This window comes from Phascolarctos cinereus, unplaced genomic scaffold (assembly GCF_003287225.1).
Source record: "Phascolarctos cinereus isolate Bilbo 61053 unplaced genomic scaffold, phaCin_HiC Scaffold_9;HRSCAF=440, whole genome shotgun sequence".
Classification (NCBI taxonomy): Eukaryota; Metazoa; Chordata; class Mammalia; order Diprotodontia; family Phascolarctidae; genus Phascolarctos; species Phascolarctos cinereus.
In genome coordinates this window covers 25,539,082-25,559,696 of record NW_027556402.1, presented here as the reverse complement: position 1 = coordinate 25,559,696, position 20,615 = coordinate 25,539,082, and the positions used below count along the sequence as shown (strand labels likewise).

Below are 20,615 nucleotides of genomic sequence, written 5' to 3'. Positions count from 1 at the left end.
AAAGACAAAAATTTAGGTGTGTTAGGAAAAATTTCTAAACAATTCAAGTTTTTCCAAAGTGGAATGGGTTTAGGGATATGGCAAATTCATACTCATTGGATGTCTTCAAGCAGAATCTGGATTACCACTTCTTGGGTGTAATATCCATTCTGAGGCCACTTCCACAACCTGTACTTGATCCAAGAATTTGGTTTCTCCAGTTGCTACTTACTCCCTTCTTCAGGGCTCTAGTGACAACTCTAAGGAACTGGGATTTCTAGTGCTACTGTTCATGAGCTCCCACTGGTGTGCTTCCTATTGACTATCAGCTAGTAGATCTTATCAAAGGTCTTTTTTTTTTAAAAACTAAGATGGTAGAGTAAAAACAACTGGTACCAAATATGCACACTTTCTCTGGAAACACAAGATAACTGGAAAGAGTAGGTTGAAACTTAAAGTATAAAGGGTAATGAAACATGTATATGAAGCATGTGGCAAAGAGGGTGCTTCACTGGCATTGGGAGTCTCTTTTGTCTCTTTGTGGAGTCCTCATGAAATTCCTCTAAATGTAGCTCTTTGTTGGGCTCCCATCAATTGAGCCTGTAGCTGGAATTTACTGTCATGAGGGGGCCTAATCTCTGAAGGTTTTGCTTCTCATTGATGACCATCTTTTTGTATCTGTCTGGGTCTGTATTTATCTGTGTAGTTCATTGGTATTCCTCTTTGCTCCTACTTTGGCATGTTTGTCTATTTATTATTGGTCTAGTCTATTCAACAAAACAGTCATTGGATGAGAGAGGGAGTATGATACTTGATGTCAGACCCCCTCTTTTCTCTGTCACCCCTTTCTTTTTGCTTCTTTGTAGTACTAGCCCAAGGGTCTGCTTACTCAAGGCACTAATGAGCCTGCAGTCCTTCACCCTGTGATTATGCTACACGAAACTGACTTCCTGTTTTGTACATATCCTGAGAAGTATGATTTGATCTTCTCAACTATAGTAAGATCTTACCTGTGTGGCATTACTTAGCTCTCATCCAATGGCCCAAAGTCCTATGATCTTTTCAAATTGATTAAGACCTTGGCATTCCTTAATGCCTAATTCACTCTATTGATTGATTGATCAATTCAATTAAGTTGTCTGTGCCTTCTGTGAATATGTTAACTAGGTTGGGGTAGGAATTCCCACCCTTACCTAGACGTAGTACAATGGCTATTACTTTTGGGTACAATTTGGATTTAAGAGTTACAACTGGAATTCTGTGATTCTGGACTCTATATAAGGAAAGAAGTATTGTGAATATCAATTCCCTAAAAACATTCAAAACTATAGTATATTATTCATTTTGTTGAAATGTAACTTCAACCTTCAGACATATGAAATATGAAACTTCACACATATGAAGCTATTCAGAAATTGATGATTTGTTTCATATACTCAAGTTATTAAGAATTCACTTTCTCTTCCTTTCCATACCTTTATGAATATAATCTAGTCAACTAAAACATAAAAAAGCTTTTGTAAGTGTTATTTCACAAACCTAGACTATTTTTGGTTTGCCAGAGCTGAAATTAACTTGATGTTTAGACAGTTTTCACAGTCATGTGATATACAAAGAGCTACTCCTAGAAGGAACATGAATAAAATAATTTCTCAGGTACTTACTCTATATACTAAGGTGATGATGCTTCACCTTTTTCATGCCATAAAGTCTCTAGCCTGAAGTAAGCTCTTCTTTTATTTGGTAGTAAGGATTTTAGGTCTTAAAAGACTTTTTCTTTAGTTAGATCCTTACCATTATATGTAATTATTTTCTTTTCTCTCATAATTAGACCCTTTCAAGGGCTTCCGGAGTTCGTGTAGATGATATCATGTGACCAAAATATTTTTCACAAGATAGGGAAAAACCCAAATAACATTACTGGACCTTTAAATAAGTAAAGGCTTAAATTTCAAACAGCTATGTAAGTAAAACACACATTTTAAGACATCAGTCTTTTTATAGATAAGAAAATACAGATATTTGTCTTTCAATAAATGAAATACTTTAAAAGATTTTCCAAGAGCAAATTCACCCATTATAGGCATACACTTGCTTTATTGATAAGCTCACAGTCAGGCACTCAGAAATACACTAGTACATGATTCCTGTTGTGTGCAAAATGCATATATTAGGTGAGGTGTGTTGGGATGTGAACCCTCAGACCATTTTGAAAACCCTGCTAGTCTCCATACTGAGTGAAGGAAAATTACTCTAGAGCACTCAAATCCCATTTTCTGTACAGATCAGAGTCAATAATTCATCACTTTCAATAAACTTTCCTAAGTGAAAAAGATGGATTTTTGTGAGTAGGGGAGTTTTCCCATTCCTGTATTGTATAACAATTCCTAACAAATCCATGGCGATTGTTTATTAGTGAAAAGCTTTAGAAGGCAAGATGAGGTGCTTCATGTTTGTAATACCTGTTATTGGGATGGCTTGAGGCTGATGATCTCTTAAGCTGAAGAATTCTGAGCTACAGTGGGCTATGGCATTTGACAGTGTACACCCAGTCTGGCACCAATATCGTAAAACCCTGGGAGTGGAGAGCCATCAGATTGCATGAAGAGGGGCACCCTGGTCTAGGCTGGCAATGGAAGTCACAGCTTTCATGCTGATCAGAGAGGATTTAGGGCTCATGATTGGTGGCTGGACTTCCAGTCTAGTTGAAAGAGGAAGATCCAGTCTCAAAAAAAAAAGCATCTGAGTTTTGGAGCTTGGTTTTTAAAAGAGAATTAACATTGTTCGCTTGTTTGAAAATTTCCAAAGGATATTTTCTTCATCTAATCTAAAGGGGGAAAACTTAATTCTTTAAAAAGTACCAAATACTTAGCTGAACACTTTTTAAAAGCATGTTAAATACTAAATGGAAAAAATGAAGAGTAAAGAGCCAAAGAAGTCTTACCTTTGGATCTACATTGATAATCTTCCTATCTCTCTTGTATTTGAAGAGCAAACCATCACAGTTTTCAGCGATCACTTGATAATTAGGACTTGAGTTCAAAATAGCAACATGGCTATCCCAGTTGTAGAAGCTATAAAAATAACATAATATTGGTTAAATTGATATGAGTGATTAAATTACCTACTGTGAGTCTGCTGGCTTTGAAGGTAGACGACCTGAATTAAAATCCTAACTCATTTAATACTTGCGTGACCTTGGGTAAGTCACATAAATTCTCTGGGCATTGGTCTCCTCTTCTATAAAATGAGGGGGGTGACTAGATGCTTTCTATATTTCTGGTTCACTTCCTATGAGACTAAACCTAATCAAGTTCCTGTGACACACTTAAGATTAGTAAACAAGGCCATGCAAAACATTAATTAATTAAGAAAGGATAGATAGAATCCTGTAAATTAAAATTCTAGAGGACAAGTCAGCCTAGTCAGTCAGGCAATATATATTTGTTAAGCACTTTCTATGTGCCAGGCACTGTGCTAAGCACTAGGGATACAAATACAAAGAAAGACAATCTTTGCCCTCAAGGAGCTTATAGTCTAATGGTGGAAGATGAAAGGAAGTTGACAAGGATGTATGGCGGAGGTCAGAGAAGTCTCAAGGTAGTGTAGCCAGGTGAGACATGAGGACTTAAATCTCTCCTTAAATGAAAGTTTGGAGTTCATGGCCTGACCCTCCAATCAGAGAGGCAGAACCTAGGAAGAATGGGAAACCCTTCAGAATAGAATCCAGAAGACAATGCGAAATAAATCTGATGAAGTAGAAAAAGGGGATTTTCTTTTTTTAATAATATATTTTATTTCCCCCATCTTAGAAAATCTTTTAACTTTAAAAAAAGTTTATATACAAGAAAGTAAGAAGATAGTAAGAGAAATTGATGAATTCAAGTTATAAGCTCAGATGAATTATATTTTGGGTGTGAAAAGAACTACTAAACATGAGTGCTGAACTGTTAGAGATATCTGAAAGAAAATATAGAATGGGAAAGAAAAAAAATTCAAAAGCTTTCCTTGTTTTCAGAGAAGGAAAGAATGGATTCTGCCAAATACAGCCAATGGGCTTGATGCAAATTCCTAGCAATATTTCATTAAATTCCTAGAATACTGCATTAAAGGGATGGGTAATGAACGTATTGAAAGGGAAGTGGTAAAAACAAAGAGACAGAATGGTTTTGTCAGACACAGGTCATGTCAAAGCAACCATATTTCCTTTTCTTTGATAGATTATTAGACTGGCACACTAGGGGGATGTTGTAGATACAGTTTACCTAAATTTTAGCACATCATGTGACATAATTACACTAATCATTTGGGAAAGATTGAGAGATGTGAAAATTAACAATCTTGATGAATGGTGTGATCTGAAAAGCAGTCATCAGTGGCCTGATATCATCTTAAAAGGTCTCCAGTGGAGTGCCCAGCTGCTTGGCCCTGTGCTATTTGTCAATGAATATCAATGACTTGGTGCAGATGGCACACATTAAATCTTTAGATGACAAAATTGGTGGGGATATAGTTAACACTCCAATAGAGTTAGGACTCGCAAATCTGTCTTCAGGTTAGATAGAACATTCCATGGAATCAAATAAAATTAAATATTAGAAAGATAAATATAAAGTTTTACGCTTAGAGTCACTAACTAGTTTTAGAGGACCACAAAATCATAACTTTAGTGCTAAACAGATTATGAGTTCATCTGGTTTAACCTCTTCATTTTAAAGAAGAGGATACTGAGGTTCAGAGTATTCCCATGGGCATACAGGTAGTGTCTGAGCTAGAATTCAAAGCCAAATATTCTGACTCAGGAGCCAGTATTTTTTCCACGAGAGAGAGGACAAGTCTTGATATAACTTAATTTGAAAACTCTATGAAGGCTCTTGGGGGAATCTAAGCTCAATACAAATCAGCAATATGATGTGACAGCCAAGAAACCAAACGTAATCATTGGCTGGTATGTGGTTTAAGAACCAGCTAGGTGGTGCAGTGGATAGAGCTCTGGCCTTGGAGTCAGGAAGACCTGAGTTCAAATCTGGCCTTAGGCACTTGAAACTTACTGGCTGTGTGACTTTGGACAAGTCACTTAACCCCAATTGCCTCACCAAAAAACAAAACAAAACAAAATCAAGAGCAGGGAGGTGACAATAAGATTAGTTGGCTCTGGTCAGACCACATCTGGAGGACTCAGTTTGGCTCTGGATGGTACATTTTGGGAAGGAGTTGGTAAATTAGATAATGTACAGAGGGTGGTAATCATGATGATGATAGGCTTCAAGTTCATGCTCTATGAAAATCCAGTTGACCTGGGGATGTGGAGCTTGAAGAAGAGAGGACTTCAGGTTGTCAAGTAGAAAAATAATAAGACCTGGTCTTTATTGATCTACAGAGCAATTGACAGGGGGCATTGACTCAAAGTGGCACAGAGATAAATCTAGACTTTATAGAACGATAACATTCTCAATAATTAGGGTGTACCAAAGTTAGAATGAGCTGCCTCTCACTGCAAAAGCTGGATCAGCCTTTGGAAATGCTATGGAAGGAATTCTTGTCCAACTGTGGGATCTATGATCATGTTGGGGCAGGTATTTCCTCTAAGATTGTAATTATTATGAATAATAATGATAATTTTTACAACGTACTTTACGTATAGCATCTTATTTGAGTCTACAGCATCCCATTAAGTAATGTTCCTCATTTTAAAGAACAGTAAACTTAAGCCCAGAGAGGTCAAATGATTTTTCCCAGAATCACACAGCTAATAAGTGTTTGAGGAAGGATTTGAACTTGGATCTTCCCAACTCCAACATTTTATTCACCTGGCCCATCCATCCATACTTGCTCATTTGTGTAATTCTTGTCCATGCTCTATCTGTGTAACTCTTGTCCACGTTTACCTGAAAGAGTCTATCCAATGTGTTGGGGACCCTTGGTTTCTTGTGACATCATAATACCAATGGGCCTTTTCTGTCAACCACTTCTCCAGCAGTGTTCTGGGATTTGATGCAAACAACATGATAGTGTCTGCAAATGGGATAACTTGAAAGGTTTTGTCATCTCTAGAGAATCCTTCTTCTGTAAGGGCTTGGTATCTACTTTCGTGATCCCATACTCCAAAAAGAATCTTTTTTTATAATATATCCAATCTTGGTTACCTTTCAAAGCAGGTAATTGCCCTATTGGACAGCTCTAATTGTTAAGAAGTTTTCCTGACAATGAGTCTAAATTTGCCTCTGCTCCTAGTTCTGTTTTCTGTGGCCAAAGAGAATAACTTTTCCACTTGATTGCCTTTAAAAAAATTCAATTGGCTACTTTCCAGTGTTAATGCCTTTTCTAAAATGAGTTACATGGAATTGAACACACTACTCCAGAATTGGTCTGAGCAGGGAAGGTAAAGGCACAGGATCTTGGGTATTACTTTTAATTTTTTCTACTCTTCAGAGACTCCCACAAGACTCAAGTCCTGCTAATAACTTCAGAACCACCAACCCCGAACATACCCCGAGATTTCTATCATCCAGCCCTACTGAATTCAACACAGAATTTTAAAAGGAGTGGGTTCCTTTTCATTAGTTAGTTTATCTTTCCACTGTCATGTCACAAACGGTCCTTTCTTTTATTCTTTTTGATCCTGGACCTTTTGGCACTTGGAGGAATTATAACATGCCAGATTGGGTAATCAATCAACCAACCATTTATCGAATGCATCTTATGTGCCAGGCCCTATACTAGATGGTGGGGTACAAAGACAAATAGCATTTGTCTTCAAGAAGTTCCCTAATTCTCCTCCTCTCAATTCTGTCCCTATCCATTAAATAACTATATCTATATTACATATTTATATTTGTATAGCTAATATATGTTAGCTATTAAGATATCTTATTTCTCCTACTTTCCCCCCTAAATTTGTTTCATTTTTTTCTCCACATTTTGTGTTCTAAATTTCAAGAGACTCTTCTGTAGATTCTCCTGTAGATTCTCTATCCTAGCTTGTCTTATCCTCATTGATTGCTTCTTTCCAGTTCTGCTTTCTGTCCTAATTCCTACCTTTCTTTCGTTCACATTTCTTCTTTTGCTTCTTTTGTTACTATTTTCATTCAGTACGGAGACTCTTGCAGTTGTTACATTGTCATTTACAGGGACTCTAAAACATTGATTGTCATATTTCTCCCTTTCTCAGAGATTTTCAAGTCAATTTCATTTGTCATAATCCTTATTGTATTGCTCCTAGTTGGTCATCCACTGGGATAGGAAGGCCTACCAAGGCTGGCATTTTGCCATTGTCCCTTCCTACCAGGAATGGCGATAATCTGGCCTGAGATTGCCAGAGATCATGTCTACAATTTTGGGATTTTTCTCGGGAGTTGAGCAGGTACCCCATCTAATGTTGGGACATGAGGTCTTACTCAGCCAGGTTATTTTGCAATGGCAAAATCCTGCTATTGCATATGTAATCCTGCCTTGCTCCTTGAAATACAATTTTCCTATTGCTTTTGCCTTGGGAACAAAAATCAAATAAGTATTTTTCTTACTAATGGAAAGGGCATGAAAATTTAGTGACCTATTTCTCTACTCATAATTCTTGTGATGGCCTAGACCAAAACTCCTCTCCAAGGTCACCATTTCTACATTAGTATTATATAAATACACAATTAAAAAAAAATTAAGTACCTAAAGAACGGTGACGTCCACTGTTTATCTTTATATCCTTGATACCTGGCACACAGAAGGTATTTAATAAATGTTTGTTGATTGATTGAGGAGGGGAAGCTGAGCCTTTTCATCTTTCATCAAGCCTCCTATGGCATCCTTTCCACGGTCTTTTTCCCAAATCCCAGAAAAGTTCTTAAGTCTCTTAGATTTTGTGGACACGGCTACTTCTGGAGCATTTCTAGACATACGCTTACACCCTGTGGGATGTGATGTGATCCGTACACTGTAAGAGAAGTTCTGCAAAACTGACATTTATCCAATGCAATCACAGAGTGCCTACACCACTATCATCAGTTTTCCTTCACGTTCTTCCAAAGAAAGTAACATCATAAGATACAACAATTCCACATAATTCAAGATTCAGACTATTTTCTCCAGCCTTTGGAAAGTGACCACTTTGTGACATATGTTCTGACTGGTAAAATTAAGCTGGAGAGATGAAGACGGTCTTTTCCTTGTCTTCCTCAGCTACAGGAATCTAATAACATTCACCTGCATCTTCAAACCTGGCTCAGCAATAACATGCCAGACTACTCTTTGGCCACTGCACACTCCAGTGGCTGCCTGTACTTCTACTCTACTTCTACTCCCTGTTCCCTCCCCTGTGTGGCTGTCCCAATGAGGTTACTTTCCATCTGCTCTGTAGATATCTTCTATTTGTATGATGTGTGTTCCATGAGAATGGGAGCTCCATAATGGCAAATAGCTAGGCTTCTGCTATTCTTTGTATCCCCAGTGCTAATAATAAGCCCAGTGCCTGGCATATAGTAAGTGCCATATATATATATATATATATATATATATATATATATATTATATAATATATATATATATATATATATATATATATATATATATATATGTGTGTGTGTGTGTGTGTGTGTGTGTGTGTATGTATATGTGTATATATGTATATGTATATGTATATACACACATACACATATGTGTGTATATATATGTGTATATATACTATGTATGTGTGTATATATATATATATATATATATATATATATATATATATATATATATATATATATTTTTTTTTTTTTTTTTTTGCTGACTGTTGACTGATCCAAAGCCTCTCACCCTGCCACCTTGCTCTTGGTACTCTGTTTCATAGCTCTCTGATATCAAGAATTATTGTGATTTATTATTTTGTAGGTGTCATCTGCCTACTAGATTATGAACAATGTGAGGACAGGGAGCATATCTTATGTAAAATTTGTACTTGCCTTAGGCTCTAGTATAGTACTCTGTCCATACTACATGTTTAATAATTGTTTGATGAATTGGATTGAAAATGTCTAAGAAGCCAGAATCTCAGCAAATATTTTTTGACACGGACAGTTTGGGTATCAATATTATTCAAATATTTGGGAACATGAGTACTCAAAAGAGAAAGGACCTTGCACTAATTAGTTTAATAGAGTATTTTGATCTTGTAATATGAAGTAGCATTTAGAGAAACATTTCCTCTGTGGTGCCTATAATATATATGTATAGGTACAATCATTGAGAGTGCTTAAAATAATGCATGTCAAACATGGGAAAAACTCTAGCTTAGATTTCTTCTCTAATACTATATATCTAAACCTTATTGCAAGATCAAGTTGGGATGTCATTCTAAATCTTCACTGCAAATATTTTATTCAATGAAGAAAGTTCTCTTCAAACTCTGAAGCAAAAAAAAAAAACAACCCCCCAAAAAAAACTGCAAACCCAAACAACCCCAAAATTAAAAATCCTATCCTGTGTAATAATTAAGCACCACTGACTTTGTAATCTTTTTTTCAGAGTGATGTCAAATGTAACCCATGAGAACCACATACTACCTATAATTGTTATTGTTACTTCCAATTAAGATAGACACATGACAGATCAAACAGGCACCCAAGTCTCCCACTTCACAAAGATGAGAAAGAGCAGCATATTCAACAATGACCAAGAAATCCAAAGAGGACATATCAGTACACTTCTTCACACAGGCCAGGACTGCACACAAAGGTGACCAGAAGCTGCAAAACATGACAAGAAGAGTGAACAGGCTGGAAGGCTGTGGAAACCCCTCAAGTTAGGAAGTCTAAGCCAGCATCCCAGTTGGGGACCTCTTAGTAGTGAAGTCCCCTGGAGGGGCACCCAGCACTCTGATCAAGGTACTCCCATGAGAGACAGAAGTCTTCCCAAGCCTTGATTGAGAAGTCCAGGGTGGGATGGAAAACTAAGGCAGTGACCTGATTGGATTGGAAATAAAGAAAAATTTTAGTAACCGTTTTGCCTAATTACTTGCCAACGAAACTTATACCTTAAGTTACATATTAATACCTATGAAAAATAAAATATCCAGATTAATAGAACAATAGAGAATTTGAATGGCCTAATCTTAGAAGCTTTGATTGGAACTCAGGTGTTTGTAAACCAGAATCTCATCTCATATCATCATTTGTGAACCATAGTATATTATTTTATGCTGATTATTTATATAGTTTATCTTTTTGCTAGATAATCTAGAAGTGAGCTTATCTAATCTCCATGGACCCTTCCAGTACCTAGCAGAGTATTTTGTGCATGGAAAGCATTTTACATTTGTTGAATTAGTGTTTAAATTTAGGTTTTAGGAGCCCTAACGTCTACAGACTTTTATTCAAAATTTCAGTGCGTTCCTAGGCCACTGAGGCATGTTTATTTCCATATCTTGTATCCATTTCTTAATCTTTTGTGCAGTGGCATGTTGCAAGGTCATTTTGCAAGCTCTCCATCTCCATTTGAGACATTCTGGGCCTACGGATATCAAGGTACACTGGTGATGTCATTTACATACCCCCTCCTACCTAGAAGCTTGTGACATGTTAGAACTGAGACTGCTGAAAAGGTTCTGGCAGAGAATTCTGAGGAACAAAGATGCCACATAGAAGAGAGGAAGGAAGGGAGAAGTTGGATTTAGAGTTTATGTGGTGTCCTTCATTTAGGCTCCATATGGGGAAATGGTGGATACCCATGGATTTTGTGCATCTCCAGCTCAGAGAGACTCTGACAACTTAATGAGTTGCTGCTGCTGAGGCCAATGATGGTCTCTGCTGCCCTGTTAAGGATAATGAATAGTGAGATATCCAAGGGCCACTCAGAGACATCATCTTTTTTCCCTGCCTTCAGGTCTGGGAAAGATACCCTATTCCCCATCTCAGAAACTCCTCTGAAGTCTGTCTCATCTTTCTTCCCATAAAGGGAAAGGAATATAAACAGAAAGGCTCTTTCCTGGTGCTCACTCCTATACCCTTTGACCTTTCTGCTCTCTTCTCTCTAGCCTCCCCTCTTCCACCCCTCCCCCTTATTGTTTTGTCAATCCCTCTTTAATTAAAGAAATTAGTCACCACTGAAACTGGTCAGTCTTTGAAAAGCAGCAGGTGCACTCAGGGAAGGAGCCATAGAATGGTTTCTCCCCTCAAGGATATCACAAACCTTTTTGGTTGCTGTGTGATTGTATTCCTTAGTTAGCTCAAAGCTGATTTAGGAGACAGGATAGAGAAATTAAGAACCAGAAAGGAATCAAAAAGTCCCTGGACTGAGAAAGCCTCTCAGGCAAATGCCAGTCAGCTTGGGATGACTGGGTATGTGGCTGCCTTCCAGGTGTCCTGAACGAATTCTCTTCTTCATTCCTTTGCTTGTTGCTCTGCTACAGGGCCTTGCTCATTTTCTGAGCATTATGTAGGCTCTTTTGCAGCAAGAGTTTGTCAATTATTGTTAAAATTTTTTTACTACACTATCCTTCTCTTGTTTCACGATTGTCTTAAATGATCCTTGAAATGATTGCCTTCCACACATCAAAACCTACTGCAATATCACTAAAGGTTACTGCTGGGAATGCTTTGAGAGTTACGACTTTGGCGCAGTTCCTTGGAGTAATAATATCCATTCTTTGAAAAAACCACACAGAATTAAAAAACAAGTGAAACGAAACACAGATATGTGGAAACCCACCTAGCACTCACCTTACAGAGAATTAATTAAAGGTCATAAAACCAGATTCTTCTGGCCAAGGTCAGACGTTTTCAGCCAGCAAAGTGACAGTGAAGTGCACACACAGGACCACAGTTATCATGAAGTGAAACCATATCCAAATGATTTCTTGTCCCAGGTAATTCATGCATCACTCTAGATGCCGTGGGGAAAACTCCACAGGGATAATAAGAAATGACCCTAGATTTTTGGACCTTGGGGTCTAGTCAGTAATGGATTGCTCTTCTGACCTCTACTGCTACATCCCCAGTTCAAAATATCCTGAAGACAAAACTCAATGTGTCCAAAACAGAACTAATTTTATTCCTCCATTCCAATCCACCTCTTTTCCAAACTTCCCTATTAGCGTTGGGGTTACTACCACCCTTGCAGTCATTCAGGTTTAAAACCGTGGTGTCATCTTTCACTCACTTTGACTCACTCATCCAATCAATTGCTGAAACTTGCTATTTCTATGTTTACAACCTCTCTCACACATGTCCTCTTCTCTTCACTCACATAGTCATCATCACTTAGATCGTTGCAATGACATTTGGTTTCCTTGCCTCATCTCCTTCTATGCCAATCCATCCCCCACACAATGGAGTGATTTTTCCCAAAGCACTGGTATGATTATGTCATCCTCCTTACCCTGAATTCTGCAAGCTTCAGTGACCCTTGAGAACCTCAGTGACTAAACAGAAGCTCTTTGTTCAGCTTCTGTTGCTCTTCACAATCTTGTCTTTTCCTATCTTGCAAGTCTTACACATTACTCCTCTCCATGCACCCTGTGGTCCTCTCTTACTGGGCTATTTGCCATTCCTCAGGTACAGTGCCCCTGAATCTTCTGTTTCTGTCCCTTTGGACTAACTGTCTCTAACAGCTTTTCACCTTCGCCTCTCAGAGTCCCTGACTTCCTTTAAGATTAAACCAAGTGCCACCTTCTGCAGGAGGCCGTTATGGTCCGTCCTAGGGGCCAGTGTCTTCCTGTCCAAGGTTACTCTGTGTCTGTTTTGTACGTGTCTTGTTTAAACATGTATAATGTGTATACAAGTCTTGTATATACTTACATATTTATACGTTGTCTCCCCTGATGGAATGTAAGCTCTTTGAGGATATAGATATTCTTTTCGTTTTCTCCTATCAGTAACTCATGTATATAGACTGATAAATCTGTGATTTTTGTCTCTGCAGGCCTGACCTCCAATGGTACAGCCAGAAGTTCAGTCACATATGCTCAAACTTAGTAATTCTCATCCACTTATTCCTATAAACTCTTTATGGAGGATCTATCCAATACTTGAGGCCTTTTTTTTGGTTGGTAAGCATTTTGTTTATCAGAAGGCAGCTAGATGGCTCAGTGGATAGAGTGCTAGGCCTGGAGTCAGGAAGACCTGAGACATTTACTAGCTTGTGACCTTAGGCAAGTCACTTAACCTCTGTTTGCCTAGAAGGCAGCTAGGTGGCTCAGTGGATATAGTGCTGGGCCTGGAGTCAGGAAGAGCTAAGTTTAAATTTGGCTTTGGACACTTATTAGCTTTGTGATACTGGGCAAGTCACTTAACCTCTCTCTGTCTTAATCCACTTGAGAAGGAACTGGCAAACCACTCCAGTATCTTTGCCATGAAAAGCCCGTAGACAGCATGGTACATGGGGTCATGGAGAGTTGGGACAGGACTAAACAACAACAATGAGTACCAGTGTGGGAGCTGGTGTGTCTACTTGCTATGCTTTTGTTCTCAACGAAGTCTCAATAAAGGACTGGGACATATTTTTTCCTGACCATGTGCCTGCCATGTATTTTATTCCCCGTCTTTAATTAGTCAACTGAACATTTGTTTCATGCATACTATGCATCAGGTACTGTGCTGGTGAGGATGCAAAGGCCAAAATGAAAGAGCCCCTGTCCCCAGGTAGCTTGCGGCCTTCTTTTGCCTAGCAAATATCACAAAAGTTTCCCAAATAACTACAATCCAGAGGTCACTCTTTGTAAAACTTGGGCTTATTTTGATATTCAATTTATGTGCTTTTCAAAAACATCAGTACATCCTTTATATCCTACTTCTCCTCAAACAATTTAGCACCAGAAGACCAGTATAGCAGATCATTAATTATTATGAGGAATAACTTTAGGTTACATGTTCATATTGATCATATAGTACATGTAAAGATTTAGGAATATAACAGGTTCTAGATGCAATGAACTTCGTGGTGGATTAGTGGAAAGGAAAGGAAGAAAACATTATGGCCACTGCTGTGGTAACCCTGGGTCACTACATCTTACAGTGTGTCTCTGGAATTTGAAATAAAAGCTAATGATAGCTTTGAACCCAAGATATATGGGATAAGCTACTGGCCTTGTTTCTATACCACAGCACGAGGTATCACTTATTTTGACAAAGAAATACAATGGAGAGAAACAAGGGGATCAGTAGCTTTAAGTATCATTCTTTGAATCATAAATGAGCTAGTATATGAAGCTTACAAGTTGATGTATAAAGTATATAAAGAAGACTGTAGAAGATGTGAATGATGCAGCTTCCCACGCAGAGGTATTTTCTAGTTAACAGTGAAAGCATTCCACATTGCCTTAAACAGATCTCTTTTAAGTGCAAGTCAGTTTCTTTGCTAATATTAAATTTTGGCCATGTGAAAAATTTTAATTTGTATTCTTAATTTCTGTCATTCGTTACACAAGTTTCTAAGACTTTAAGCTTAAGAGCTGATGTCAACCTGAATTGGGAGAAGGCACTTTTCCTCACTGAGAGATTCTTATGCCGATGAAATCATAGGTCTGGTCAAAAACAAAAACAAAATAACCCAATGAACCTGAAATACTTTTGTGCCAGCAGAGTGACAATTTGGGGCAGGCCTTAGCAAAACAAAGAGGCTCTAGAGACTGGTGATGGATGTGTGTCTGTACCTAAGGACCAGCTGGGCTCATCACTAAAGGCTTGACTCAGCTAAACCAGCTCATGAGGCCCTTCTTAAGATACTGAAGAACAATGATTTGAAGTGGTGGAGAAAGTGCCCAGAGTGGTAAAATTACAGCTAACTGAACTATTCTATTAAAGAAGATTGAACATGCTGTGCTAAGGTATAGTACATAAGTCACTGAACTTGGCATCAGAAAACCTGGGTTCAAGTCCCACTCTATCACTTCTTAGTCACATGATCTTAGCCTTCCAAAACTTCAGTTTCTAATAATTGAACTGTCTTCTCTATACGGTTATTATGGGAATCAAATAAGGTAATCTTTTAAGTACATTGTAAATATAAAAAAGTTATGTAAATACCAGCAATTATCTAATAAATAAATAGCATTATCTGTAAAACACTTTTGTTTTGGGACTTTGCAGAATTGATTTGATTTTCTCCTTCCTCTTGACAGATTTATCTTTAAGTTCATCATTTCCTATCTTCAGAATGAAGAGGATTTAAGTTCCTTGATGGTGAAGAGTATGTCAAAATGCAATTCAGTACAACTGCACTAGCAATTTTAAGCACAAACTGTACTATGTGCATGGCACTGTGTTAGATGTTTGGAATATACAAACATCCCCTGTCCTTCGGGAATTTAAGTCCGCAGGGCACACGGAAGGGCCCCAATGCTGGAGTGCATTATTTAACACCTAAATAGACAAAGATGTACACCATCTAGTGAAATCTAGATGTACAAATCTAGAGAAAGGATTAGCTGAAGAACATTGGAAGAGCTGTGTTTTCAAAACAATTGCGTTGCTATTTAAATTTCAAAGAAGGGCATAAGCAGCCAGCCTGCCTTTCTTGGGACTGAGAAGAGGAAAGCCTCTTTTTATCTTACTTAATAGATTCTTGGGTGTAGTAAGCAGGCTCTCAATAATATCCAAAATTACTTTGGGTTTTCTTTTTTTTCTTTTTTTGTTGTCTGTCAGAAGAGTCATCTGTTTAAACACATAACGAAGACAAGCATGTTGAATGTGGAAAATCCTAAGGAAGTATTATCATGTTTCCCATTTGGTTTCCTTTTAGGCTTCTGGGGTTGGGGTTCCAGGGTGTAGGGTATACCTGCACAGCTTCTATAGGAAATGTTCTTCCTGAAACTCTTCTCAATGTCTTTGGCATAAAATGGTGGAGAGAGGCCAAGGGTATTCCAAAAAAGGCTCATGTTCACCTATTTGTTTCCTTCTCACAGAGAAGTTCAAAATACTAGGCTGGATTGACTGTTTTAAAAAGTAGAGTGAATTATGATACATTATATATCATTATGACCACCTAAAAGATTTATGATATACATTTATGCACAATATTAATTTTACTACAGCAAAGTAAATGTTGGTTTTACCCTATAAACAGCCTTTGATATAATATAGCTGATTCTTTTCCACTCTATAAAAGAATATAATTCTTGATTTATAATAACAGTTGAATGTGATCTAAAAAGGGTTTTTATCAACTTCTCTAAAAATTACTTCAAGAAGTCTCTTCCTTAAAATAGTGAAAGAATGCTTTCTTCTGAGTGCAGGCTTTGGAAATAATTTTGTCTGTGGTTGGCCAATCAATTTCTCTACAAAAGGCGGGTGTAGCTGAATGTGTTGTAGATTCTGTAGCTATGAATAGAGATACATTCAACCTGTCTGGAAAGTTTGGCTATCTTTCAACAACTGAATGATCAGTGCAACTTTATTGCTGAGGTTGAGACTGTTAGGTCAGGTTTCACTTCCAATCTGGCCTCAGAGCAACGAAGAAAATGACTAATACAACTGGTGCTTCCAATAATTTTTAAAAACTTTCTGAATTAAGGAATGCTGTTGTGATGAATCTCTTCACAAGAAAAAGAGGAGTTTGTTACATGTGGCTTCAAAAGGAAACTGCTAATTTCTATAATTTATAACATGCCTCTTGAGCACTTTCTTAAATATATATCAGGAGATCTATGTTCACATGGAAAGGTATTTGGATTTAGAGGCGGGGTATATGAAAAGAGAGAATGAACATTTGCCCCAGAACTTGCTGGCCGCTTGGGAGGAGGGGGAAGAATTTGGTTGGCAACCTTTGAGCAAGAGAAATCAAAAATTCTAAAACTTGAAAAGATAGTTGAATTGAGATTCTGTTTTGGAAATTCTAGGCTTAGTAAGTCTCTGGGTCATAATGAAACTAAACTATATGGTACATACCATGGAGAAAGAGAGGCATCTGGACAAACAGTCAGCTTTAATTAGGCCAATAGGTTAAAAGTTAGTGGTTATTAAATCAGGACTCCAGTAATCTGCAATTGTAGCCAGATGAAAAATGTAATTAAGTCAGCAGGACAGCCAAACTACCCAATTATTGTAAAGTTCATAGCAGAAAACCATAGCTCCAGAATGTCATTTTGCTGTGACAATGTGTAAGGGACAGGAGGCATATTAGAATTCAGATAGTAAAGCCAAGAGTACTCTTTCAATTGCCTTGGCCGACAGGAGAGTAAGAGGTTTCTGATATTTTTCCATCATGTTTCCTGAATGTTTAATAACAGTATCAAGTAACAAGCATTGCATCATGATAGCTCTTATTGGATGATTTGGTCACAGGGGAAGAGGCAGTTTCTAGCAGAGGCTGTAAGATGGTGAAGGAATTAACCCTGGGATGATGTTACAGGTCTGGAGACACGGCTCAAAATATTAAAAACAGAATTTGGATCAAGCCATTCCTCTCTGATCTGTACGAATGTATCTATGAGTGAAATAATCTTTGATATTAAAAAAAGAAAATACATACAGCTCAGTTAGTCTTAAGAGATAGAGATAGAAGGCGCCTTAGAGATCATTCGGTGGTAGAAGCTATAGTCAGGAGTAAGCCTTGCAAAAGGGAATAAGGCATAAAAATGAGGCCTTCCTTTGGGACTTAAGAGCATTATCTTCCTACGGAAGCTATAGCCAAATTGTTAGCAGTTCATTGAGACAAATGAATATATCTCCTTAATGAGGCATAGGGATGAGTCTTTGCTCGTGAGTGTTAGCCAACTCACACTTTATTAGGATGAGTGATTAAAGCACAGGGTTTGGAAAGTTTTGATTGATTTGGATAATCGTAGATAGGAACGATACATTTGCACTGAAGCCAAAAAAGGCAGCCAGCTATACTGCAGTTGGCCAGACAATTAAAGAAACAGGGCAGGAACAGAGCTAAGAGTTGACTTCTATCTTTGTATCTGTTGTTTCAGTCGTATCTGACTCTTCACTCCATTTGAGGTTTTCTTGGCAAAGACACTGGAGTGGTTTGCCATTTCCTTCTCCAGCTCATGTTACAGATGAGGAAACTAAGGCAAACAGGGTTAAGTGACTTGCCCAGGGTCACACAGCTAGTAACAGAGGCCAGATTTGAACTCAGGAGCATGAGTCTTCCTGACTCCAGGCCCAGCACTTTCTCCACGGTATCAGCTAGCTGCATATCAATTGTGTATGGGCAACTGTGAACCCTCTATGCCTTTTCCTTATGTCAGTGAGGTAAAATAAAGACTGTCCTGTATACAATATTGTGAACTGGATGTTAACAGTAGACATATACATGACAGAAAATTTACACGGAAATGTGAGGGAAGGCAAAACAAACCAAAGACAAAAGGTTTTGAAAAGCCCTCAAGGGTTAATTCAGACTGCGTAAGTAACCTCAGGGCTTGGATATACTGGGCCATGGGTTAAATTGTCCAATTCCCACATTTTCCAGAAGAGGAAACTGAGTGAGTAGCCCAAGGTCATTCAAGGAGCAGAGGAAGGATTTGAAAGTATGACTTATGACTTCATATCGAGTTCTCTTTCCATTCCACTAACGTTTCCAAAAGCAAAATTATAGGGAAAGAAAAAAAGAGGTACTCTTAGCTCTCTTAACCAAATTTACTTTCTCCACTATGCATCACTATTCTACTATGGACTTCAATGAAAAACAAACACTAGAAAATGAGTTTATGGAGAGATAAATTAGAGAAAGAAAACTACAGACTGACTTCTGGTTAAGATGGTCACATGAAAATACACAGAGGAGCTTGGTTCTATTTACTTTCCCCCAAGGTGCTTGTTGCTTCAGGACCAGTGGTTCAGGGAGCGCGCCACACTAGGGGCTCCCGTGTTGATCTGGTGGCAGCTGGTCAGCAGTGGCTCTTTGTGGTGGTAAAACAGGTGAGCCACTTCTTTACATTATTTCTCCCCTCAATGATGGCTGCAGGGCCTGGGCTGAAAGCAGGTCTAGTGGTTTGGGGAGTGCTATTATTTCCAAAGGTTTAGGGCTGTCTTACCCTCAGGCTGCCTTGCTGCCTCAGCTAGGCTGGTTTGCTAGCTTTGAAGAAGAGACGAACTCTATAGTAACTACAAGTAGAGCCTCAGAGGGAAAATAAGTATTTTCCCACAGGAGCTACAAGAATACCCAGAAGAAATGAAGCAAGAGAGACTCCTGGGTCATGTGACCAGCCAGAGGAAATATTTTCTTGGTTCCTACACATTATCAAAATCCCACCAAAACAGAAATTATGCACCAGAGGCACAGAACTTACAGCTGAATTCACGGGGCAAGAAAAGTGAAACACTTGACAAGATAAAAGGCCTATTCAGTAACATTGGAGAAACCTATTCTTCAACACGTTTACTCAGCATTCCTTCTCCTCCAGTTTCTGTATGCTGGCAAGAATAAATTAATGGAGAGGCTATTAAAAGTAGAAGGAAGGATGAGTACTAAATACTTAAAGAAATAAAATAAAAGAAATATTACAAGAAAAGGGAAATTGAACCACTCTCTGGTGAAATACAGGCCACCTTTGGAATTTCAAGATAACATGAAACACAAGAAAGTATTCCAGAATGTTTCAAAAGAAAAATGAAAATGATACGAGGAAGTTAAAAGGGAACAAACATCAAACTTTATAGCCTTCACAGCAGAAATTATCGGTAAGTTAGAAAAAAAATTGAACCCAGAGTGAAAATTTTCTTTAAAGAAGTAAGAGATTGGGGCAGCTAGGTGGTGCAGTGGATGGAGCACCAACCCTGAAGTCAGGAGGACCTGAGTTCAAATCCAGCCTCAGACCAAACACTTCACACTTACTAGCTGTGTGACCTTGGGCAAGTCACTTAACCCCAAATGCCTAAAAACAAAAACAACAACAACAAAAAGAAGTAAGAGATTTAGAATACAAGAATTCTTAAGTGAAGTGCAATTTGGAAGAACAGAAGCAAAAGGCATAAAAGAACATGTGATCTCTATACAAATAAAAAATAATGACCTTGAAGACAGGAGTGCATAAAAAACTTAAGGATCATAGGTATCCCAGAAGAACATAAGAAATAGAAAAATCTGAATCTTATAATGAAAGAAAAAATTTCCCAGAAATTCTAAATGCAGAAAAAGCAACAACTGAAAGAATCCATCAATAACTCCCAGAAAACCCCTACAAACCCTTCAAAGGAGACTTCTTTCACAATGATGAAAGCAATGTGTAGAATTTATTATTACTTTTTTTTTAAAAAAACAGGCTTACTTTCTAGGAGGCTTACTTTTTAATAATGACATAGTTTCATATAAAATCATATTTTTGTTTTGTTACATATGTAGAAATGCCCTTTAAACACCAAGTTTAAGTTTATAATAAAAAATAAAGGATTCCACAAGTATCATAGGTTAGATATAATATTATTATAATATATGAAAACTAGGGACAAATTCAGCTAGATGAGAGTGCACCTTCCTAGCTTAGCAAAGGATTTACTGGAGGCTAGGAACATTAAAAAAATTTTATTTGTAGTATGTATTTTTATTTTTAGCTTTGCAGAGAAAGGAAATCATGTGAAATGGAGACCTTGTCCCTCAGAAGCTAATCTCATTATTTCTAAACTTTGCGCCAGCCCCCTCCCCCCCACCCTCTTTCCCCCCTATAACGCCAAGGTGAAAGTTATCTTTGCCTAGGTCTGAGGCTAAGTGGTGGTTCTTTTCAC

At 37.9% G+C, this 20,615-nt stretch overlaps 1 protein-coding gene across 3 annotated transcripts in view; it reads right to left on the bottom strand.

The window, feature by feature from the left end:
* Positions 1-20,615, bottom strand: part of CFAP299 (cilia and flagella associated protein 299) — a 433,380-nt gene that overhangs the window by 17,725 nt on the left and 395,040 nt on the right. For all 3 annotated transcript variants that reach the window (XM_020988357.2, XM_020988358.2, XM_078148347.1), the window contains one exon: positions 2,924-3,053. In XM_020988357.2, coding sequence (XP_020844016.1) covers positions 2,924-3,053 — 130 coding nt within the window. The remainder of the gene's footprint in view (positions 1-2,923; positions 3,054-20,615) is intronic.